The 25,625-nt window shown below is 38.0% G+C and overlaps 1 protein-coding gene across 7 annotated transcripts in view; it reads left to right on the forward strand.

Annotated features, from left to right (window-relative positions):
* The first annotated feature begins 473 nt into the window (after positions 1-473).
* Positions 474-25,625, forward strand: part of ATF7IP (activating transcription factor 7 interacting protein) — a 171,001-nt gene continuing 145,849 nt past the window's right edge. For 3 of the 7 annotated variants that reach the window (XM_054030009.1, XM_054030017.1, XM_054029934.1), the window contains exon 1: positions 20,452-20,541. In XM_054030009.1, coding sequence (XP_053885984.1) covers positions 20,528-20,541 — 14 coding nt within the window. In that variant the 5' untranslated portion in view covers positions 20,452-20,527. Of the gene's footprint in view, positions 677-932; positions 972-12,836; positions 12,902-20,451; positions 20,542-20,866; positions 21,089-25,625 lie in introns of those variants that run through there. The other 4 variants (XM_054029971.1, XM_054029953.1, XM_054030001.1 and 1 more) reach the window with 4 other exon arrangements.

Raw genomic sequence — 25,625 nt, forward strand, 5'->3', positions numbered from 1 at the left:
CTCCCCTGCCCAACACCCCCCTCACCGCTGCCAGGCACAGCCTTGATGCCCACCACAACTTTGTGACCCCCACTTGACTCTAGCCCCCTTCCTCTGCCCACCCCTAGCCTGACTCTGCACCCCTCCCCCACCACTCTCACCCCAATACTGCACCCCCTTCCCTGCCCCCACCAGGGACACCCCCCCCAGACAGGGGCACCTACAGCCTCACACACCCTGCCTGTACCACACCAGGGCTGCAGTAGGGAGCCCCTTTGCCAGGCTGGACCTATCGCTAGAGTGAGCAGCCAGCCTCAACCCACATCGCGTGCTGCCGCGTTCCACCTTAAAGCCCGGCCAGCGCTTGCACTTCACCACCAGTAACCTTCCGCGGCTACCCGAGAGGGGGCGGAGCCACACGCTCATTTAAATAATACTGCGGCTGATTTGCATGCTACCAAGATGGCCGACGTTCGGATTGGCCAGCGATGAAACAGCCCCCACGGCCGCTCCCCGATCCCACAGAGGGGCGTGGCCAGTGATCAGAGGGCGGGGATGTGGGGCTCATTTGCATAACGGCCCGACGCGTGCAGCTAGGGGAAGGCGGCTGTATAGGGTTCTGTTTTTGAATCTGCAGCGGAAGCGGCGAGAGACGGGAGCGCGAGCGCTGAGGCTGCGGCGGGATTCACGGACACAGGTACAGCCCGGGCTGCGATACCGGGCTTGTTTTGTCCCGACAGCGGCTGTACTTTATCGCGAACCCTGCCCCCGCGCCGCGGTACCTGCGCAGCGCGCATGCGTCGGAGCCGCAGCGATGCAAACGGGTGAACTGCATGGGAGCACGTGACTGAGCTCCAGTGCAGCCTCCTCTGCGCATGCGCGTTGCTCTATCCTGCGCTGAGGTTGCTGCAGGTGGAGAGTGGGTAATAAGGGCGCCTCCTTCTTCCCCTCAGGTGCGGGAGTTTCGCTGCATGGGCTGTCGTGGGCCACAGGTAGGTGCTAGATGGGCGGGGCGGGGCGTAGCTGGGGCTCAGCACTGACTCCCTGAGGCCACCACCATTCAGGGAGCAACAAGCAGATGCCTCTGGGTCCTGCTGGGTGCAGGGGACTGGAAGCTGCTGCCATAGACTCCTGTCCTTGTCCTTATGCATGGGACCTGAGAAGGAGTTTTTCTGTACCTTGTGCTAAGCAGAGGGCTTGTGGGGAGTAACCTGGGGGGATGGCAGCAATTAGTGAAGGTGTCTGTGGGAGGTCAGTGGTGGGTCAAGATGAGCAAGGTCTCAAAAGCAAATGTTTCCAGGCTTATTTCTGATCTGGTAATATTATTATGCATGCAGGTGTTAATGCATTTATAAATGCCATAGATGCGGTCCTTGGTGTCTTACTGATCTGTGAAGTGTCCAGGAGAAAACCATTCCTATGGTTAAACTCCTTAATACCTCAATATGTGATACCACGAATATGGCTTTTGAAAAGATTTTCGTAGCAGAGGTTAACTTACTAAAAATGAGGGCATTTCCATGTTGACATGGGAAAGTTGGCATAGCTATGCATTATTTAAGTTGCACCATAACTATTGTACAGTAGTCTAGGTGAACTGAACAAAGAACAGAATCTCTGCCTCAAGTTGCATTGAGGCCCACATAGAACAAATGTGACACAGAACAAACTGCTGGGCAGTAAAATTAAGCTATAGCCTTCATACATAAAGCACAGGGTTCCAAGTTTTAGAATTAATCTTTTAACTCATATGTTCAAAAATATGTTGTAATTTTGTACTTCGTGCATTTAGTTGAGACATGGCAATCATGTTAAAAGTATTGCAGTTGTCTTCATTCTTTGTTTCTCCACGTTGGTATATTTCTTCCCGATTACTTTTTTAGTGCCTGTCGGATATTCTAGTAAAGATATTGCCATTGGCTGTGGTATTGCATAATATTTCATCCTATTGTACTGCTCATGTGACTTGTTTGATAACATTTTTCAGGTGTAAAGATGTAGGTTAAAATGGAGGAGGGGAACATAAACATTGCACACTACAATGGTGGGGGAGAGGCTGTTCAGTTTAAAATTGCTACCTTCATGCAGCCCCAGACAAACAACACTTGCATATCTAAACATAATTAAGTCTGTCTATAATTGTCAGTAATCAGACAATACATTAAAAGTAAATATATAATTGGTCAGTTTCCTAAAGTAAATGTAAGTAAGCATAACATTTTTATGAACCATGTACTTTCAACTGAATTACTGCATGCAACAGTAGTATAGTACAACTTCCCTTTGTTGACCAGATATTTTGAATTATTCCATAAATTCAAATACATCTTTGGTATCATACATAAAATAACCTAACTGTTTCAAATAAAACTTCCACAGAAGTTAATACTTGATAGATATTTAGATTCTGCTAGGGAAGGTTGGAGAATGTAGTTAATAATACTTGCTTAAATTTCGCTGGTCTCAGTGAGATATAGTGCCAGCTAAATAAATACATTCTGATCAATTCTATATTTAATTTAAGAAATAAGCATTACTTTATCTAATCCAAGAATTTCTATTATGTGGTCCTATGTGTATATAAAAAGAGCATCAGATTGAGGATCAGGAATTCTCTGGTTCTAAATTCAGTTCTGCTACTTGCTGTGTGATCTTGGGTACGTAATGTAACTTCTGTCAGTTTACCCATCTGTAAAATGGGAATGATAATAGATTACAAGGACATTGTAAGGATTTGTTCACATTAGGATAGTGCTTTATACAGTTATTTAAGTTTCACCTTTTTTTTTTTTTAAATCTTGCTTGTCATGGAAATATTTTTCATATTTGAAAACCTTATGATTCTTATACATACTGTAAATATCAAATCATTTTTTTATGTACTCATGGATCAGGAAAAATGGTATCAGATGTTACTCTTTTGGAATTGCAACTAGTTTGTTATAGACACACACTAATATTAATACTGTATACGGAAACCTCATTTTGTGTTTTGTTGGTACAGTCCATTACAAATAAGTCAGTTTTGTTTTGTTTTATAAAGTTGGGAGATCTTGAAGCTCACACCAAATTGCGCTTATCTGTGTCTTTTGCAAAGAAGAATTACCGCTTTAATATCCGAAGAAGTGAGGTTTTTACCTACGAAAGCTTATGCCCAAATAAATCTGTTAGTCTTTAAGGTGCCACCAGACTCCTTATTGTTTTTACCATTTTAATAGAAACTCATTTGCTTTAAACACTGTAACAAATATGTTGTTTAAAGGGGATTGGCTAGAGATACTGAAGAAGTCCCTATTGTGATATTTTGAACTGGTTCATGTGTTGCTGTGCCCACTAATTCAACATGGGTTTCTTGAATTGTAAAGCTTTCAAACTTTTTTCATTTCGCAGACCACAGGTTGACAATCACTGTTTTATGGGAATGACAGCCTTTTGAGGCACCCTTAGACATAGTCTGTGGACCCACAGGGATCAGCAGACAACAGGTTAAAAACTGCTGCCTTGGGGGGAGGGAAACCTCATTGGAAGTTATGCTATTTGGACTTCTTAATTTCTCATATCCGAACCATCTAAATGGTTTTCATTGAAATATTAGTCCTATAGACTTGCACACATCCAATAATTTGTGGTTGCTACATTTAATCTTCAGTGTTTGCCAATTCCTTCTACTATTAAGTTGTGTCCATTTCACATACTTAGATGTTAAACATCAACTGCAGTGCATTGATTTCCCTGTTGGAAGGCCCTCTTTGTAATGTTTCCAGCCACCAAAAGCTTGGAACCACTCACTCACACTGAAATGTCTGTTTCCCACTTGGTATGGGATGATGCTACTAGTCAAGTGTTCAGGCTGGCTGTTTTCATTTTTAGGATTGAAAATTGTTGAAGAAACTTTAAAAAAAAAAAAGGGGGGAGTGGGGGGGAGAAATGTATTTCTTATTTCTTATTTCATCAAAACTGCTGTAATTTAAACATGTAAAACAAACATTTTATTCACTAATAATTGTATTTGAGAAAAAAGATTTTAAAAAACTGAATGGAGTCTTTTCAATGTGGTATATTTTCTTTAAAATGTTTTCCCTTCTGTTATGAAGAAGAATAGGCTAATCTAAAATAAAGAGAGAGCAGTTGTTATACAACATACAAATCTGTTTTTTTTTATTTTTTAAAAAGTATACTTAACCATTTACCAAGGCCAGTTTTTCTATATGAAAAGTTAGTAATTAGGTTTACTACTGTGCTTACTAATCAATAGGAACTGCTATGCCAAAAATCTTAAGGATATTTACACTATGAAACTTAATAAGGAATATATGTACAGAAAAAGTACCATGCCAATAATTCACTATTATTGAAAATAATTTGTGGTTTTAATAAGATTTCTCCATTTGTTACCCACCTAATAATTCTGTTTCGTCCTCCAGTCTTGTGTTTATAAAATCATTTTGTTGTTGTTAAAGTTACTCTGATGTCACAAATTCAATATTACAACTTCCCTAAAAATCTAAAAAGAGAAAACTAGCTGCGAGATTATTTAAAAAAAAAAAACAAGGAAAAAAATAGGGTTTTCCATTAAAAATAAATAAATAATTGGTGACAGTGGCCAGGGGAGAATATTTGTAAAAGGTATTGTTGGATCTAACATTTTGAAAAAAATTTGCTGGTAATAGAGCGTTTATGTGCTCATTTAAACAGCTGCCACCTCCTATGTCAGCAGGTTGTAGTGTATTGATGAGGAAAGTTTTTTTTTTTTTTTACCTTAGCCTTTTTTATTTGTAGTCTGTAGAAGATGAATGTGTTATAAATATCCAAGTATATGTAATTATGGCTTTCTGTGTGACAATGGATTTTCCATGCCTCTTTGAACTTGGCATCCTCTTGTGAGGCTGTCTACCAGCTTTTCTCAATTTACACAGCAATTGATAGTACATTAGGTATTTTAGCATCAGTGAAATTATTATTTATGTATATTGCAGTAATGCCTAAGAGCCTCATAAGAATGGCTATACTGGGGTCAGATCAATGGTCCATCTAGCCCAGTATGCTGTGTTCTGACAGTGGCCAGTGCCAGGTGCTTCAGAGGGAATGAACAGAATAGGCAATCATCAAGTGATCCACCCTCAGCTTCTAACAAGCAGAGGCTAGGGGGACAGTCAGAGCATGGTGTTGTGTCCCTGCCTATCCTAGGTAATAGTCGTTGATGGACTTATTCTCCATGAACTTTTTTGAACTCTGTTATAGTTTTGGCCTTCACAGCATCCCCTGTTCTACAGATTGATTGTGTGTTGTGTGAAGAAATTTTTCCTTTTGTTTGTTTTAAACCTGCTGTGTATTAATTTCATTGGGTGACCCCTATTTCTTGTGTTAAGTGAAAAAGTAAATAACATTTCCTTACTCACTTTCTCCCCACAAGTGGAGATTTTATAGAGCTCTGTCATATCTCCCCTTAGTTATCTCTTTTCCAAGCTGAAAAGTTAGTCTTTTAATCTCTCCTCTTACAGGAGCTGTTCTATACCCCAATCATTTTTGTTGCTCTTCTCTGTGCCTTTTTTCCAATACATCTGTTTAGAGATGGAGGGACTAGATCTGCACGCAGTATTCAAGATGTGGCATATCATGGATTTTGATAGAGACATTATATTTTCTGTCTTGTTATCTATCCCGTTCCTAACATTCTGTTAGCTTTTTTGATTGCCGCTGCACATTGAGTGGATGTTTTCAGAGAACTATCCATGACTCCAGAGTCTCTTTCTTGAATGCTAACAGCTAATTTAGAAGACCTTTTGTATGTATAGTTGGGATTATGTTTTGAAATGTGCTTTACTTTGCATTTGTCAGCATTGAATTTCATCTGCCATTTTGTTGCCCAGTCATCCATCTTCAGTCTTGGACATTGTGTTAGGCACTGTACAAACAGACAACAAAAAGGCTATCCCTACCCCAGAAAGTTTACAATCTGAGTATAAGAAATGGTGTCCACTCTGTAGCAGGAGTATATCTTCCAAAGCAATGGTCCAAAACATTTCTGCTTTGTGAAAGCCACCTTGCCTGAGAGTGTATTTAAATCCCCTTGTAGCTCATAGTTTTCCTTGGCATCATTAAAGAGAAACATGTGGTAGTTAAGTGCCTGAAGTTTGCATGTAGTCCTTGTTGGGCAACTAATGGAGTGTTTTAGCTTTTAAATAACTGTTCAGATTTCAATTGGCTGACACTTCATGACTGAAATTTTTGCTAGTTCAACTTTCCTGTGATTATTGAGGCATGGTAGTTCACCCACATGGAGACCATTGCGAAATGTGGGCCTTGGTTCTTTTTTCAATTACAAAGAGGTAGTGTTTGCGTACAGCCAATTCCATGTGTCTACTTGATAAACTTTACATTGTAGTATGATCCCAATATGCAGGTGGATATATTGAACTTTCTTGCAAGCCTTGATGTGACCGTGTTTGAATGTCTGCAAATGTCTTAGTTTTTCTTTTCTGACAATGGAAGCAGGGAATTTTAAAAGTTTGGCCTTAACCAAAATCTCTTACTTTCTGGAAGCACTGGAACATTGTTTTATATTCTCTGGAACTGGTTCAACTTCAGTCCTCCTAAACTGATCATGAAATGATGCACTGATATAAAGATGTGTTGCAGAGAATGCACAAACACTTGATTTTTAAATGATAAAAATAGAACTGGACCAAGAAGCATGATAGAGGCGATTCACTAGCTTTCTAGAGTGCAAGTGTGACTATAATATTACTGAGAGTGCCTCAAAATCCTAACACCAATATGGCTTGTACTCCAAAATGTAATATACTAGAGATGTTCATGAGCTTACAAAGTCCCCTCCTCACCAGAAAAATGTACAGTCCTCCTTCAAATAATTAATATATATCTATATATATATCATCAAAAATTCAGCTTCGTATGCTGCAGAAACATGGATCTGTCCCTAAACTTCTGGAAAGTCTTGTACTTCATTTACACCCTGTTCTTCCCTGTCAGTGTTTTGTTTTCCATCTCAAAAAATACTAGGTTTAGAATAGTTTATCTTGACTCTTTTAGTGTAGTAGTATGGTTGTAGCATCCTAAACAGAAATTAAGAGGAATTTCTCAGCACTTCAGCAATGCACTATTTTAGTCTCCTTAACTCATCATATGTACAAGCATATCATTTTATAAGGTTCAAAAAGTATAACATAAGATAATCAAATGTGTGCGTAAAACTACTGTAAGTATTTTGTTTTCTAAAGATCCAAAGTATTTGCTTCTAGCCATTGAAAGACAAAGTGCAAAACTAGTGTGTGACAAATACAATTGATATCTTATTTGAAAACTGTGCTACTGTACTAGAGAACATTTTACTAGAGAAGTTTACTAGTACTATTTGTACTAGAGAAGTTTTAAAAGATGCTTAATTCTAGTGCACACACTCTTGCTTTGTCACTTGTTTAGCACCACTGACGTGCTGATAGTTTTTTTTTTTTTTTTTTTTTTAAGCGGGTTGTGTTTTTAAAATTGTAATTATGTATTTGAAAGCCATTGACTCAGTTTTTTTAAAAATACTGATTATTTTGATCTGTCTGGACCACATGTATTTGTTAGTATTAAACACCAATATTAGGTGTTAAATATGGAATTGTGGAAAAATCCAGAAACTATTATTTCCTTGGTTCATATTAGTGCAATTCTCCTTTACATTAATTTGTTTAATGAAGTAGGTCTTAAAAAAATATACCGGTGTCCTGTCCAACTGTGAAATGTTTTATTTTGAGTCATACATTCTGTAAATTAATAGAAAGTTGCCAATGCGTTACATCGACTATTGTGTCTTCCAGGGACAAATATATAAGGTCATATGAAAGTTTAGTAAATTAGTTGGCTAAATATGAGTACATTCCTTCTGAACGTGTTTTTTTGTACTCAGGCCAATTTGATATAATTATCTTTTGTTAACATTGAGAACTGAACATAGCTAACCTGCTGTAAGTGGACTGGGATTTGAAAAAGCAGAAACCATTTTTCCTTTTTAGATGCATTTTGAGAAAAGGATTTGAATGAATTGATACTTCATTTTTATTAAATGAAGTACAGATTTTACAACTGTAGTCATTCTGGACTGTTTCAGTTAACCGTTCAAGTAGACTGTATAATGCAAAGCTCAGTCATTTTGTCAGTAGGGTGGCCATTTTGTGCTGTTCTCCTCCATTACACAACACTGTAAGGAGCCATTTTATGCTACAGCAATCTAGAATTTTTAAAAATGTGTATACTTACACAAACATGTACATTCAATTTGAGACCATACACAGAAAAGTTGGTTAAAGCTGAAATTACATCTTTAGCTATTTTAAGTATTGAAGCACAGTTTAATAATAATAGTGCCTCCACTTACCCTTCACAGATATTAACAGATTAAGTATTGCAACACGTATGCATTCTCACCATATCAAAAAACAAACTGCCTTTCTTGTTCCCAGTTAGAATTGTGTGATCTGCAATGTGTAGGTGCATCAAGGTGATGTAATGGGATGCAAACACAGATCAGACTTTTTTTTTTTTTTTGTGGGTTTAAGGGAGCCATTTTCATTTTTCATTAGTTTTCCCATGTGTGTTGCCTGTAAATTCTCATCTTATGATCTGAGAATTCAGGCATGTTGTTTTTACTTAGATTTAATGGATTGGATAGCTTTTGTAGACCTGTACTAAAAATGTATTCTTATTTGATAGACTGAGCCTATAGGAACTCCTAAGTCTAATTATCCAGCTGCATATCAGAGTCAAATCTTTGAGAGATTCACATTTTTAAAAGAAGGCAAGTGTGCGACGACAAATTTTGAAATTAAATAACTGGGTATCTTTTTAAATTTGTGTCAATGTTCATATTATGAATTAATATCCTACTCAAGGGGGAGGGCAGGTGGAAGGGGAGAACTAGAGCAGGGGTTCCCAAACCTGGTTCGTGGCTTGTTCAGGGTAAGCCCCTGGCAGGCTGCAAGACTCTTTGTTTACCTGAGCGTCCGCAGGTACGGCCACTCGCAGCTCCCAGTGGCTGCGGTTCGCCGTTCCTGGCCAATAGGAGCTGTGGGAAGCGGCCGTACCTGCAGACACTCAGGTAAACAAAGCGTCTTGCAGCCAGCCAGGGGCTTACCCTGAACAAGCCGCGAACCAGGTTTGGAAACCCCTGAGCTAGAGGGATGTGGGTGTGTAGTAGAATTTGGGGCACAGGAAGGAGAAACTAGGGTCTGCACTTTGGCTGCTTTATACTGCATTGGTGACGCAAAACAACTGTTAACCCAATTTAACTGGCCAATATTCTGTGGCTGTGTTTTGCGGCAATCGCATAAATCAGACAGAGCATAGCAGAGCATCTGTCCCTTAAAGTTAACACTTTAAAAATGACCATAAGGCTTATACTACTTATCTTCAAATCATTAGAAATATCACATAGTTGCATTCACCTTGACTTTCACGTTTACTGTTCATGGGGCGGAGGGAGAAAATCCATCTTTAAAAATCAGTTTAATCTAATCTGTGACCACAAATGTTAAAATACTGTAATAATCATATGATTATTGCTTGGGTCACTACTGGACAGAGTTAAGGTTATTTGGGTGCCTTAACTATATATTTTTGTTATAGTTAATTCAGAGTTAACTCTGAATTAAAAGTTTAACTTTTAACTCTGAATTTCCTGGGTTGTAATGCTTGAGGCTTGGGAAAATTACAACATTACTGTATTCTTCTTTACCCTAAACTACTCATAGGGACTCTCAACAGTAACTCCATATTAATATAATTTTTTCTCTGCAAATATGAAAATGAAATTCTCACTTTGGCCATGGCCACACTAGGAAAATGAGTGGTGTTTAAAGTCTATTAATATGCATGTCTTAATTACCATTTTTTGCACTTACTCTGGACAAAGCCATGTTTAAAAGGGTGTGTAAGGATCCAGGAATTAGAACCCAGGTCTGGAGAGCCTGGGACAGCTGTATTCCCACAGTGCCACTGGAAGGCCATGCAAAGGCATAGCCAGGGAGCACTATGGAGAACAGGCGTCTCAGGAAGTACCGCCCAAGAAACCCAGAATGACAGTACCCTGTGGCCCTCTTGATTGGCCAAGCACCTTTTTAACTTAAGGGGTTTCCCCAGGAAGTTGTCTGGGCGACCACATAGACTTCAGCCTGCTTCAGTGCCAGACTCTGCTTGATCTCATGATCTCCAGTCTCCGACTCCAGCCTAACTTTGACTCCGACTACTGCCTCTCGATCCTAGCCTGGTACTGCCTCTGATCTCCAGTCTCTGACCTTGACTCTTCCTTGTGGAAACTGGCTCTTGCAATTCCTTCAACTCCTGCCTGGTGACTACTGTACTTGATGGGCAGACCTCAGCCCAGCTGTGACTGCTAGCCCAGACCATCCTTGCCCTGGTCCCTTACAAAGTGTTAGCTAAGTTAACATGCTTTGAAATACTACTCATTTTCTTAATGACATAGCCTGTGTCTGTTTAGCTGGATTTATTGACTTCTGTGACTTAAATATCTTGCTGAATTCTGGTCTAATCATGTACATAACTTTAAGTACATGAATAGGCTATTTGACTTTACTGTGACTAGACATGATTAATGTTATGCATGTTCTTTGAATCAGGGCCTTTGTATATTTGTATAATATTTTAATCGTGTTAGCTGTATTAGTTCTGCTGTGCTAACAGAGTGAGATGGATTATATTTCTTCTTCTGCATCAACAGAATTATTTCTTGAGTTGTAATTCCAGAGCCAAACAGTTACACCTGTACAAACCTGTTGAACCCATTAAGGTTTCACAGATTTCATTGAGTGGGCATAATTTAAAGACCTTGGTATTGCTTAGGTGAAATGTTATAATTTGGAACCTTTAATGCTGGTGACTGAGTGAGATGGAAGCAACCTAGCTTGTCCCAGATCCAAAGTTGAATTTGTAAGGTTTATGTTTAGAAAAAAGATACACAATTTATAAAAAGAGCACATTTGATGATCTTGAAATCTTTGAGAAAACAATAAACATGGAACCCTATTTCAGGTTGTGTTTCAAAGCAGAAGTGCATACTTAATATGTGTAATCTGAATAAAATAAAATCGTAATGTTGGGGTCTGAAATTTCTCTCACTGCTCTGTATCTGAAACAGAAGGTTCATAACAAATGTTGACACTTGGCTACACTGATATGAATAGGCAATCATTCAAAATGCTGATTGTTTCCTGTTTACAAACTACTGTAATGTCGGTTAGAATTGCAGGTGACTGTTAGTGGGGAGAAGGTTTGAGTACTTGCATGGAATTAATTCAGTCTCTCTGTTTGAACAAGTTTGTTTTCCAGGATTCTTGTTTTCTATTAGATACAGAGTTACAAAACATATTTGTAGTTATCCTCTAATAGTGTATAATCTAATCAAAGCTGCTAATTGAGCTAGGTTGACTCAGTTATTTATATATGTATGTGTATTTTTATTGCATTGCAAGCCATGCCACTGTGCATTTCCCTTTTTCTCTTGTTTTAACATATAGCCTAGTTCAACATTCTGGGTCAGTACCAAATACTAATTTTGGTGCTGATGAGCACAGCAGGCATCTGTTGCTGGAATGATTAACTAATTCTGAAGTCACCAGCTATCACGGGCAACAGAAACATCCATAATGTGTCATACATGGTATCATTTCAGAAAAAGAGATAATGAGCTTCATGATCTTCCAAAAAGAATCCCAGCATGCATTATTTGTGGTGGATAGTAGAAAAAAACGTTTGATTTTTCTTTTTCCTCAAGATGAAACCCTATAATGAAAACTGCTAATAATGGCCATTCTATTTGTATGGCTGTTGCAGGTGTCTGCATAATGGAGTGACGTTATTAGGGAGGAACTCTTGTAGAACTGAGACTTTACTGGCTGGTACTCCAAGTGATTGTGATTTGTAAGGGGCCTTTAACATGGTACAGGTTCTCCTTTAATTCTAGTTGTGTTGAAATACTTTATAAATATTCCCTTTTTTAAGGGTACGTCACTGTAGTTTGTCCCCCCTCAAGAACTGCTTCATATGGAGGGGAGCCTATTGAAATCCTTCCTGCAAATCATTCCACCTGGAAAGGTGTTACACCTTTATATCCTATTTTTGACATCACAAAAAATTTGCTGGTTTTATATATTAGTTTGGTATTTAATTTCTTGCAAAGATTTTAGGTGCCTGATGTGTGGAGTTTTTGAAAAGTGCTCTTCTGGTTAAATTTTTGGTTTACAGAATGAACTTCCGGTTTCAAATGTGGTAACTGTTGTACCATGTAGCTAGTTTTCCCAAATATTTCTGTAATGTTGTGGTGGTGATGATGATATGGCATAAAAGCTATAATGGCCTGGAGCAGATTTCCATTTTTTTTTAAGGACTGAAACGAGGCTCCTTTTGAAGAGTATTCCCTAATGTCTGTCAGCTCTGTGCATGATTTGGCTCTATTTTTGTAGCTTTTAATATGTGGCATGGACTTAAAGCTGTCTGGAATCAGGAAGGATTTGGAGTACGTAATATATATCCTGAGCCACAGACTGGTTCACAGACATAACAAGACTGTCTTCATGCCTCACGTTTTCTTCTTTATATCACTTGTACTCTGAGAAGCTGCAGTAATTTTGCAGCATGTGTATTAACCATTTTCTCCCCTCTCCCCCCGTGCCTGTACTATTTCTTGCCATGTGGTAAAGAGGGAGGTGCTTTGCTACATAAATGTTTTATCCACTGCTGAGTGGTCACTGTGTGGCTTATCTTGAGTGCAGCCATTTTAAACACCTTTTGAGTTCAAATGAGACAGTACAGTCTCAAAATGGCTGACGAAGTATTCTTTGCAGCAGTTTAGTCTGACTATGCAAATGAGCAAGTGCTGGAGTCACATGCTTCAGATTTAGAGGTAAGAAACAGTTCTGCTTTTCTGAGAAACAATTTCAAGATATATTTACAACTTTGATGTTTTGGGGGGAACTAATTCTGAGTTGTGTAGGTGTATTTTCCTTCCCCCGCTAATTTTCTTTGAGCAGGAAATCCATGCACACTTCAAGAGTTAGGTTAAATGTAAATAGTACCTCACGAGCATTATGGGGGTGGGACTGGTGAGGTCAAAGGTCATATCACTGCAAATGTATTAAACTGATTGTTTACCAACGCCCTGAGTTGTCCTATTTCATCTGAGTTTGTAGCCAGGCCAAATGTCCCACATTTTTGCTGGCCTTCTCTGGTGAACTTAAAAAAATATGTAGCATATATGAATAAAAATAACTCCCATGGAAACTTTGTGAAATCAGGATGTTAGATCAGCAATGCATTCAGTAACCATATTATTTCCAGTATGCATGTTTTCTTTTCCTGAAACACTCAAGAAATTCAAAATTTAAAACGTCCGCATAATATGCGGATAGCAGCATGTTTTTAAATAGTGAATATTTTTTTGGTAGTAACTATTTGTAATTCTAAGACAATAACCTACAGTATGAAAACACAAGAACAACACTGGAAATGAAAGTTAAAGATATACATTCCTTTTTTCGTTTGGTATATTTTCACTCAACTCTGAATTTAGAAGGGTTAATAGTTTCACATGGCTTAGCATTCTCTTGTCTGTTTGACTAGATATAGACTATTTAATGAATCTAAGTGCCCTGGGGCATGGAGGTAAGGGATAAGTGGCTATACATATGCACAAGTAGAGTACTACTTTTTCTATTGTTTTTCCACTACACGGGCATCATCCTCTTCCTCCCCTTAGATTTTCTAGCACTGGCAAGTACTGACCTTAACTATCTTCAATTCACCATGTGTTTTTTTTTTTTTTAATAAAAAGCATTTGGTAATAGGAATAGGATCTTGACATCCTCAAGCAGCACATCAGGACCTCTCTTCCACCCACCCTCCAAAAAGGGAAAACAGATCAGGATAGACACCAAACAATTTCCTAATCTGAAGCTGATACTACATTAATTATTTCTTTTTGTGTGAAGTCTTTTTAAAAATATTAAAATCCTGGGAAAGGACTTGATTCTTTGTCTATGAATAAAATCCTGGGAAAGGACTTGATTCTTTGTCTATGAATTTAATTTTGTCTGCCAGCACATATCCTATAACTAATAAATGAAATATGGCCTGTGTGGTTTAAAAACAAAACAAAAAAAACTATACATGCTTGCTTATACATACTGATTTCTAATGGTTCTTTTGGGATTAATGAAAATAGGTTCAGAATAGTGCGGAGGGTGGGTCTCCTAAAAACTAGGTGTGCATCTTTGTGTTTACGATAACAGTAGATATGTTTTTTATTAAAATGTGAGAATTTGAATGCAATATGGTTACTTGCTTGTGCTGAATAAATCTTTCAGTAATTAAATGCATGCATTGATCACTGTGTGCGTGGGGAACTTTCAGAGAAATAAAGGTCTATCATATGGGGAGATTGTTTCCTATATTCAGGAAATGGAACTGAAGCAGTTAATATTCCTGGTACTGTATTATTATTATTTTATTATTATTAATTAATACTGCCTTAGTTTTATTCATTGGCCTTGACTGTTTCAGTTGTTTTCAGTGGTATTTATTGGTTGACTAGCTAGAATAGTTAAGATATTAAATGCTTTGGGATTCTTTCCAGAATTCTTACTCATAAATCTCTGAATTTTTCCATCACTCCATTTATTTTCCCAAATATATATATTCATCAAATTTAGTATTTGGTTACCTTCCCTCTTGCCGTAAGCCAGTGGGGTTCCTTCTTTCCCATCCTCCACACAGGTGCATTTCTGGTTTTCTTCAAAATGTGCAGATCAGTCATTTTGACCCAGCAGAATCTTTTAAAAAGTCTCCTGAGGTTTCTATGTTTTTAAAGCAGTGTGATTGCATTACTGATTAATCCAAATGCTAATGCCCGATATTGTCCAAATCAAAGGGAGAAAATTTTATCATATCTCTCAGCATATCTTTAAATTGAAATAATACTCTATTTTGCAATAACTGGGGGAGATGATGACTTTAGGTACAAAAATCTCTCTAGCAGCTGCCAGGTAGTGCAGACAGGAAGGGGAGGAGTTCTGAAGGTTTTTATTTTGTAAAATTCTCAGATAATTCTAATTTAATTATCAAGTCTGCTGTACCTGTTCTGTTTCTGATTGACGTTAACCCTTGCTGTGCTATGTTCCATTGTGAGTGCAGACAATGAAAGGTGTTACTATACTCATCCTACGGATATACTGAGGTGGGTGATTCTATGCTCTCTCTTCCTGTTGTTCTTCATAATAATAGTAGGCACAGTGTAAGTGCACTTCATATGAGGATTTTGATTCCCCTTCAAAGAGCTTAATTTAGTCCATCCCACAACTTCCCTGTGGTGCAGGTAAATTATACCCATTTTACAGATGATGGGGCACCGAGAACTTGCCCAGGGCCACACAGGAAATCTCTTGGCTTCCCATTCTTTGCCTTAACCATTTAAGCTATCCTTCCTTCTCTTCCTCCTTCTGTCCTGTTCTCCCTTCTTCGTTGGTGTTCATACGTTGCTTTGTTTTGGGTTTCTTTGCCCTCCTGCAAGGCCATTTTAGAAGCAATATCTTTCTTCCAAGCGCTGCAGGAAATGACTTGCTCATCAGGAAGCCTTAGACAGATGGTTTTTGTGGGTTCTTTTTTTAAAGTGGTTTTTGGAATGTTTAAAATGTTTGTTACAGCTTGAACTGCTGTTAGATATAATGCAAATATCCTCATTTTCAGGGTCCTGAGCGTTCGAGTTGTTAGGTGTTAATACTGCTGGCTAGTGGTCCCACAACTACCTTTTCATGAACAATGTTTTTTTTATTGGGGGAAGGAAGCAAAAATAATTGGTTCATATTCACGGGGATAAAGCAGTTAATACTTAATTGGGGTGAAAGTGCGTTCTTTTGGTTAATTTTAGAATTAATTGTGTTTATAGTTTTACATGAATCACTAATGGTAGTGTTAAAGATATAAGTTTCTAACAGGTGAATACCAGTTTTTGTTAACTGAATGATTGCTGTACATTTCAAATATGATGTTATCAGTGGGGCTTTGTTAGTCTCTGCTGATCGTTCTTGCACTTCTGGTGTTGCATCATTTTTTCCATTTGAGCCTTATGGCGTTCTAGAGGATTGACTTTGGTGCTGACACAAAGTAAATCTGGAAGATAGACTCCTGAGACTGCGCTCTTGCTAGTAATAAATATGAATTTCTGGGAAGAGTGCCAAACGATCATTGGCAAAGAACTTATACTCATTTAGATTTCTGAAGTTGCTTTCCAAAGAATTTTACTAGCAGAAAAAAATTATAATCTGCATTTACATGGAAACTTTATGCTGATATTTGGATTCATTCATTTCTGAACCTTACTCTCACTTGGAACTGTTTTAACACGTCTTGTTTGTTTTTTATTTTCCTCTGAAAGCCCAGAATTGTTTCAGTTGCCACAGCTGCATCTTCTCATTTTCAGTAGATGTTTTGGGAGTAAATAATCTCAGGCTGGATTCAAACTGAACTGGAATGGGCTCTTAATGCTGCAGTCCCTAATGCACATAAATCACTCACTCTCAAGCTGCTCACTTCTTGGGTACTTCAAGGAGTAGCAACAACTGGTTGCAAAGCACATAGAATTGTTTTGAGATTTTAATATTTAATCTCATTATGATTATGTGATTTCAAAGTTAAATTGGCCCATTAGAATTTATAATTGATGAAATTTTATTAAGAATTCCGTGTCTTAAAGAGAGTTATGAGTTTGTCAAGTGTTAGTTTTTCTGCATCGTCTTTATTTGTAGGTTTAGACCTTTTTACACTTTTCTTGTATACATTTAATAAAGGATGAAGCTCCAAATGTAAATTTGAACGGAGTGAAACAAAGATGCTTCTGTAAAGCTGGTGAGGGGGCACAGTAAAACTGAGAATTGCTCTTTAAGCACAAGGTGAGGGAGCACAATATTAATTATGACTCTTGGGTCACAGGCTAGCAGCACTTGATCCAATAATAGCTGACTTTCACCTCTCCTACGGGAGGAAGCTGGCTATTGCCTACCTTCCTTCTGAAGGTACAACCCTATGCAGTGAAATAAACCACACAGGACCAAATAAGTATATGCTTTTATAGACCTTTCCAGATTGTAGAGATCAGTAGTTTTCTTTCTCTTTCTAAAACCAGAGAGAGGAAGTATGGGGAAATGCCAGTCTTTTGGTCATGTGATGTGAGAATAATTGCTATTTGGTGCTGTAAAGAGGAAGTTAAGTGAGAGTCTGATTTTTAGAACACCAGTGCAACAATTTTTCCTCTGAGCTTTTTAAAACAAAATTTAAACCACTAGAATTGACCTACCTGTGTCAGGGTCTATTTTTAGATGTTTGTGGTTTCTTTTTTTAAATCAAGACATATTTACTGAATAAATTTTTTAAACTGAAATTTTGACACAAACCCAAAGTAAATTATTTCTAATTATTTTCTTAATAAGCAAGCTATTCTTCCTTAGCAGAATGTCCTGCATCTTTCTTCTGAATGTACACACGATAGCAGCATTTGCTTTTCATGGGTATCCTGTCTCTCCAGTTTACATTTTTGCTGGTAAGGCTAAAGAAGTTATTTATTGGTTTTTAACAAAACCTACCCTTCATTTTTTGAACACAATATATCTGCTGGTTTTTAGGTGATCCTATTTTTAGATTAGGAAAGTGTGTGTGTTTTAGGGGGAGAGTTCCAAGTTTAACCTGCATTAAAAATGCAAGTGTAATAAAAGCTTTTCAGGTGCGTGTGCTAAGCAGTACGCCCTAAATAGGAAGACGACGAGGAAAAATATTTCGGCTTTTTTACTAATAGAATCCCTGGGGGATTTATGAGTGAATAATCTACTTTTTTAACTTACAGTACATGCGCTCTAAGTTGTATTCGTTTCATACAAAACTAAATTTTGGAAGCAACTACAAAAACTACCTAGTTTAGTTTAGCTCTTTTAAATATTGGTTATTTTGCTTTGTATGAGAAACACAGATGTTGTCACAGCGATGTGGGATTTAACAAGTTCTCTAGCTGTTACAGTTTTACCCTTTTCATGGAAGCAGTTTATAATGCCTTTTAAAACTTAGTTGGTTTGTTTCTGAATACTCAACCAGCTGTTTCTGCTTTCCTTAACCACACTGTGTATCTGAAAACCTACTTAATCACAACTAGTTGAGCACTGAACTGGATGCAGCAAGGAGTAGAAAACAACTTAAAACCAAGGGAGTGCCCTTGACTTTGTTCCGAATGTTCTGGAATCAGGGTGGTGCCTTTTTTAACACAACAGAGGGATTTTTTTGGGCTGTCTGCAATCTCTGGCACTGAATTTCAATAGAGGAATGGAGCTAAGATTCTTAATACAAACCAGCTAGAAAACACAGGTGGCCTTGTTTCATAATAGCTGTTTTTTGTTGTGCTGGGAACCTTACTACCCTGTTTCCCCGAAAATAAGACATCCTCCGAAAATAAGGCCTACTTACAGTTTTGCCTCTCGTTGTAATATAAGGCATCCCCCCGATAATAAGACCTCCCCGATAATAAGGCATCCACCGATAATAAGGCATTTTTCATTTCTGAAAAATAAGACATCCCCTGAAAATAAGACCTAGCGCATCTTTGGGAGCAAAAATTAATATAAGACACTGTCTTATTTTCGGGGAAACAGGGTAGGATGTTACTGTCTATACATCTGGTTGTAGTGCAAATTTACTGTATGTGGGAAATGCAAGTTTATATTTTTAGCACCATTTGGTGCCCTTTATCTAATAGGAATAGGAATCACAAGGAGGCTGTATATCTTCTGATTTGCTCTGCAAATGACAAAAGAACCACTGAAAGAAATATACCATACAGCATTTGGAAGTGCTAATAAATACAGATTTTGGCTGAAATAGAATATAAATTCCAGGATTTTCTCAGAGGTCAAAGCAAGCTATTACCAGGTCTCTCATATGGTTTATTGGTTAATGGGAGTGATTTAGTCTGACATTCCTCCTGGACAGAGAAAATTTCTTGTCACTGCAGGCTCTGATACCACAGTGAAGGGTGCAATCTCTAAGCACCAAAACAGACTAACTTGGATTACTAGAAGTTCTCAGATAGTTAAACTACATTGTGCTGATGTGAGGAATAAAAAACTTGTATAATGCTGAACTAACTACCTAGAACCAAACCTAAAGCAAAATACTCTTACAGTGGAAAGAGACTATAAAACATTTTGCATTTCTGTAGTGGCTATAACCTAGAGACATTAAAAAAGAAATAAGAAACTGGAGAGAACAAAGGGAGATAAGTGGAGCAAAGCAGACTTTCCTGCCCTGGAGTGAGTCTGGTGTTGCCTGACTGGAACTGATGAGCAGCACTCCTGTTTGCTCATTTGTGTGTCTTTTCCCACAGATGTGCCATTAACTGGTGCCACATTGCAGTAACACACTCTTGCTAAATATGAAGTCTGTTAACGTTACTGTGGTTTTGCTTTTCATTTTTAGCTGCTGTAAACACTAAAATTGGATGTGACGGTGAGTCTTCTCATTTAAAGAGGCTCACATCAAATGAGACAGGAGGGCATGAAGATCTGATTCATCCCTTTCCCAAACAGACACCATTTATGAAAGCAAAACATGAGTTTTGTGTGTTCAGAAGGTACAGCAACTAAATAGAAGTGTTCTTAAGAAATATATATAATTGAATTATTAATACTCCTGGGCTTTGATTGAAAGGAGGGAGAAATTGTATTGAATTAACCATTTGGCGTTGGAAAGATGGTGAAATACAGATTTCTATATCTACCGGTAGCTGTTTTGTTTGAAAAACAGGAAAAGCTAGAGCCCATAGTTATATCTGCCTGATGAAGGAGAAGTAAATGGGGGGAGGGGCTATCTAAATTAAACCAACTGGCCAGACTGGTTACTTGTCAACAGCAAAATTGTATCGGTTGTACTGTGAAACTGGTGACTGATCAGTTATTTTTCGGAGGCTCTGAGATATTCGGAATAGGAGCTGAGGGATTTAAAAGACAAGCAGTAGTAATACACAGCTTGAGTAAATCAATTTCTTTCAAATATTATTTGGATTACAACTACATACTTACTTACTAAAAGCAAATTGAACTATGGAATGTTAGTTCTGAGCCCTCCTTCATAGGAATAAATTAAAAAATAAAATTGATTAATTAAAACATTGCCTACAAAAGTCTTTTCTATCACAGCTCTATTAAGCTAATTGTTAATCTTATTGTTGGGACTTGGATCTGGACAACTGGTAAACAAATAACTAGACTGTACATTCTAGAACCAGTAGTTGTCTGACTGGAAAAAAGGAAGGCTTTACTCAGCAATATCCTGCTGCAGTTTAGTCATGAAATGAGGCCCCCTTTATGTAAATTTTTACTGGCGCCAGCTAGCTGTAACTGCAGTCTGGCTCAGCTTTGGCAGCAAATAACATCTGTCATGGACTTTCTGTTGCCTGGAATGTAGACATTCTAATTTCTGGACTGAAAGAACGGGGTTGATGGATCTGAAAAGGTATAGAAAAGGCACCTAAATGTAGGTAGGCTTTGAATGTGTGGAAATACAGAGGAGTTTTAGCTCGTTCTTTTTTTAATGTGCTGCCTTGTGCTCTCATAAATTTATGCCTGTTGGTACTACTGTGTGGTATGTGGGAGGTACTTCACTGCACATAGTTGCTGCAGTGCTAATAGTTGGCAGCACAGAAAGCAGTACAAAGAGTTCTGATTCTAGACACTTTCAGTTGCAACATTCATTTTGAGGCTGTAGTGTGCTTGTTTAGTGATCTTCAGTGATACTCTCTTGATGTATTCACGTGACTAAGTGTGGGATATGAGCATACTTTACTGAACAGACGTGGATCACTAACTGAAAGGTAGTGCAGTAGCCCACGCGCTGTCTCACCTACAGTATTCCTGCTTGTGTGTAAATGAAACAAGATTTTATTCTCAAGATGGCCGACCTGGAAGTCTACTTGTAGCTTTGATATTTATGCAAATGAGCTAAATGCCTGTGGCTTATATAGAGGAGGAAGTTCATTTCACACATATCAAGCGTTCTCCAGGTAAGAGAAGCAGCTCCTTCTTTGCCCTGATCTTTCAGAGGCCTGCCAACTTCCTTTTTCCACTTGTGTTTTTTTTTATTTTTTATTTTTGGCAAAATGCCAGGGACACTAAGCATAGTTTTGAGACATGTAACAAATGTGTCTGGTTTTTTTTGAGAGACTGGAAGTCAAGCTTGTTTTATTTTAATATAATTTTTTATGTTTGGCTTATTCTTGCTGCAAGGAGAGTAGTTACCATAAAATGCTTTCATTGGGGAGTTGAACTAAAGGCTTTAAAATATCCCAGAAAACACACAGATGCCACTTTTACTCCTTTGTGTGTGCTTCAAGTGTGTGTGTGTGTGTGTGTGTGTGTATATATATATATATATTTTGCTAGCACTTTGCTTTCTCTCTACAGTGACACCAACTGATGCATGTGGAGGCATGACATTGTTGCAAACTTTCTCCCCTTTTTATAGGATTTACGTTTCAGAAACTTAAATCTGCTAGTGATGTTTTTTAACTTGCTGGGTGTCATGAGATATAATTGCACCTCCTACGTTTAAAAACAAACTGCTTCTGGTTTAAATTCTCTTCTATAGGTGCTGGCAAAACTGATCTTTAAGATATTGTACTCTGAACTGTCATCTGTGAATGTCATGTACACATGTGAGTTTGTATCTGTCCCAAATGAAAGCACTGTATGTGTATTTGTAAATAGGCAAAGTAAACAAATTATAATAGGATGTTTGCTTTCTATCTTTCTCCCCATCAGTGGTATTGACAAAAGAAACTAGCTGCTATACACCAAACACACTTTAACAGTCAGAAATATTCTTAATTGCAATTTATACTATGTATGGATGCACCTATAGAACTCTTAGCATCTCTTCAGTGTATATGTAAGAACTGTGTTTGGCAGATATGTGCCAGTTCTGCATGTGAATACGCTTATATTGCCTCTTGCCTGATGAGACAGTAGTGCTGAAGAAGGTTTCAACCTGTGCCAGAGATAGGGAAGATAGGGAGTATGACCAAGGAACATGAACAGCGCTAGGGAAAAGAGTTGAGAAGGAATTGATGAGACTAAGGGATGTGAACAGGGCCAAAGAAAACAAGGGAAGGGGCTCCTTAAAGGAATAGACCAGGAATTGAAAAAGAGACAGGGAAGAATGGAACTGGTCAAGGGAGCTGATCAGGACTAAGAGAAAGTCAGGGGGAGCTTAATTAAACTGAATTAAATTGGAGGGGAATTGGGGGAAGGCTGCGAGCTGCATTCCGCAAGTAATAGGATGGAGTAGAACGAAGAAAACTGGAGGGCAGTGACTAGATAGGACAGTTCTGAAGTACGGTGTTAGTAGAGACCAGGAAAGAAGATTCAGTCATGCTAGAAGGGTGCATTAGAACTGGATAACAACAAGGAGGGGAAAATTCGCTCAGAGAAATTAATAAAACTGAGAACTTGAAAGTGGTGAAAGATGAATAATAAAATATACTCCTGGGGAGATAAGGGAAGGAAGAAAGTTTTGAACATCAACATTTTGGACTAACTACAGATTGTATTTTATATACTTCAGCACCAAAATCTGCAACAGTTTTTCTTTCTAAAAAGAAAAGACTTTATTATGGACCATAGGTTTGCTTGCCTTCTGTTATTTCAAAAACTTCTTGGTTTGTAATTGTGTGTCAGGTTAAAAATGTATTAAAATAGTAGAATGACTCCATAATCTCAACATTGAGAGTTCTTAAGTTTTAGTTGAACAAAAAGCCACAGCCAAAGTTGTGCTCTTTTCTCAACTAACAGCACTTCCTGGTTCATTGGTAAAATGAAGGCAGCAATTTAGAAATAGTAAAGCACTATATAACAAATGGATTGGAGGGGAGCAGGAAGGAAAGTATATATGAATCGATATGAATTAAAAATTATGAAGTGTAGAAAATTGATAAGGGAAGTTAGACATCAGGGAGAAATTCATGGCTGGCAGGGCTAAGTATATTTGGAACAAAAGAAATCCTAGCAATGGTTTAGACCTGTTACTAGATGAAGATGGTAAATTATGCAGTAAGTTCAGAAGTGTTAAATAAATATTTCTGTTCTGTATTTGGACAAACTGAGTGGGGTATTCATATCACATATGTTGAAGTGCCTTGCAGTCCATTAGTTACTGAGGATGTTAAACAGCATCTACTAGAGATTTTTAAAGGCCTGAGGAACTTGCACTCAAGAGTCTTTGAGAGTAGGCTGAGGAGATCTTTGGCCCACTGATAGCTTTCAGTACATCTTGGCATACTGGAGAAATTGTGGAAGAATTCTGGAAGTTTGTTGTGGCAATATTCAAAAAGTTAACCTGATATCAGTGCCAGGCAAAATAATGGAGAAGCTGATACGGGATTCGGTAGATAAAGAATTAAAGGACAGCAATATAATTAATGTTAGTCAACATAGTTTTGTGGAAAATAGGTCATGTCAAACAAACCTGATTGTGTTCTTTGAAATTACAAATTTGGTTGATATATGTCACTGCCTAGATGTAATAGACTTGTGTGAGGTGTTTGACTTAGTACTGCATGACATTCTGATTAAAAAAAATTAGTACTATACTATATAAATACTTCACTCCTTAAGTGGAGTAAGAGATCTGAAAAAATAGTACTAAATTATAATTGAATGGGTGTGTTTCTAGTTTCAGGGATTGGTTTTAAGGCATGTCTGTTCAACATTTTCATCAATGATCTGGAAGTAAATGTAAAAAAATCAAATCACTGCTGAATAAAATTTGCAGATGACACAAAGATTAATGGAGTGATAAATAATGAGGACGGCAAGGCAGTCATACAGATTGAATTTGGCTGTACTGACATGCAGAGTTATACATCAAGGAATGCAGGCCATACATATGGAGTAGGGCACTATATCCTGGAAAGCAATGACTTTGGAAAGGATTTGGGATTCATAGTGAACAGATAATTCAGCATGAGCTTCCAATGTGATGCTCTGGCAAAAAAGGCTAATGAGATCCTTGAACGTATGAATAGGGGACTAGAGAAGTGATTTTTACCTCTGAATATAGCATGGGTGAGACTGATGCTGTAATACCATGTCCAGTTTTGGAGTCCACATTTTTAAAAGGATTTTGGAAAAATTGGAGAGGGTGCAGAAAAGAGCTACAAAAATGATTCAAGGTTAGAGAAAATGCCTTACAGATTGAACCCTTTTATCAAAAAGAAGATTGAGATGTGACTTAGTGTATAAGTGCCTTCCCAAGGAGAAAATACCAGGTGTGAAAGGAGTCTCTTAATATATCCGAGAAAGGGTATAACAAGAACCAATGGCTGGAAGCTGAAGCCAGACCAATTCTGTTTAGAAATAAGACACAAATTCGACAATGAGGGTGATTAACCATTGGAACAAAGTACCAGGGGAAGTAGTGGATTCTGTGGCTCTTGGTTTGAAGACATCAAGACTGGATGGCTTTCTGGAAAGTATGTTTGTGTCAAACAAGTTATTGGGCTCAATAAAGGGCTAACTGGGTGAAATTCAGTGGTCTGTGTTGTTCAGGAGTTCAGTCTAGATCAGTGGTTCTCAACCTGTGACCTGCAGGCCACTTGTGACACAATCAGCACACAGCTGTGGCCCATGTGCCATTCTCAGGGTGATTCAGGTAGTATAGATATTGTGTGGATGCGGCCCACAATAGGTTGAGAACCAATGGTCCAGATGATCTAATGGTCTGTTTTAGCCTTAAACACTATGAATTTATAAATAAGTAATTTACTTAATTCTGGCAAGAATTAACATTATTCCTTTTCTGCCTGGAGGCAGACAATTCTGTTAAAAATCTGAGCATTTTATATCTGCAAAGTAACACGAAAATTCTTTGGAAAAAATCTGAACTGGAGGCAGCACAGATTCACCAAACTGCCAGTGGGTTAGCTGTGAGAGAGTTAGCAAATGCTATGGTGAGTTAACGTTATGTTGGAGAAGAAGAAACTTTGTCTCCCAAACAACCGCGGCAAATGACTGTACAAATTCTATATGATGCATTTGATTAAAGTCAGCTCAAGACTTCCACTAATAGAACTCTAGCCATTTTCTCTCTTTTTGTATTACTTGTCACAGATCATCTGTAAACAGTGCTTACTTGTGAGGATGTTTAGGCATCACCATATCCAGGGGGAAGACTACAAACTATTATTGACACTTTTAAGATTTTACTACCAGCTTAATAATGTTATTCCTCAGAACCATCTGTAAATTTTCATGTTCTTTTGGCGTCCAATGATGTCCCATTAGAACAGGTCCTTCACTCCTGTTAGAAGGGCGTCCTAACTTTGCCTACCTCCAATCCATTCAGGATACTAGATCCAGAGTGTGACCAGTTATATGAGTAGGCCAGAAGCCACTTTGGGCAGTTCTACGATTGTCATGAGAGCCATGGAATCCTGAGCTGATCCAGAAAAAATGTACTCTGCATAGGCGTTGTAGTCACTGAAAACATATTCATCCTCTGAATCTACAGTACCAACATGCTGAAGAATTCAGTTAGTTGGAGCT

Source organism: Malaclemys terrapin, chromosome 1, assembly GCF_027887155.1.
Source record: "Malaclemys terrapin pileata isolate rMalTer1 chromosome 1, rMalTer1.hap1, whole genome shotgun sequence".
NCBI classification, from domain to species: domain Eukaryota; kingdom Metazoa; phylum Chordata; order Testudines; family Emydidae; genus Malaclemys; species Malaclemys terrapin.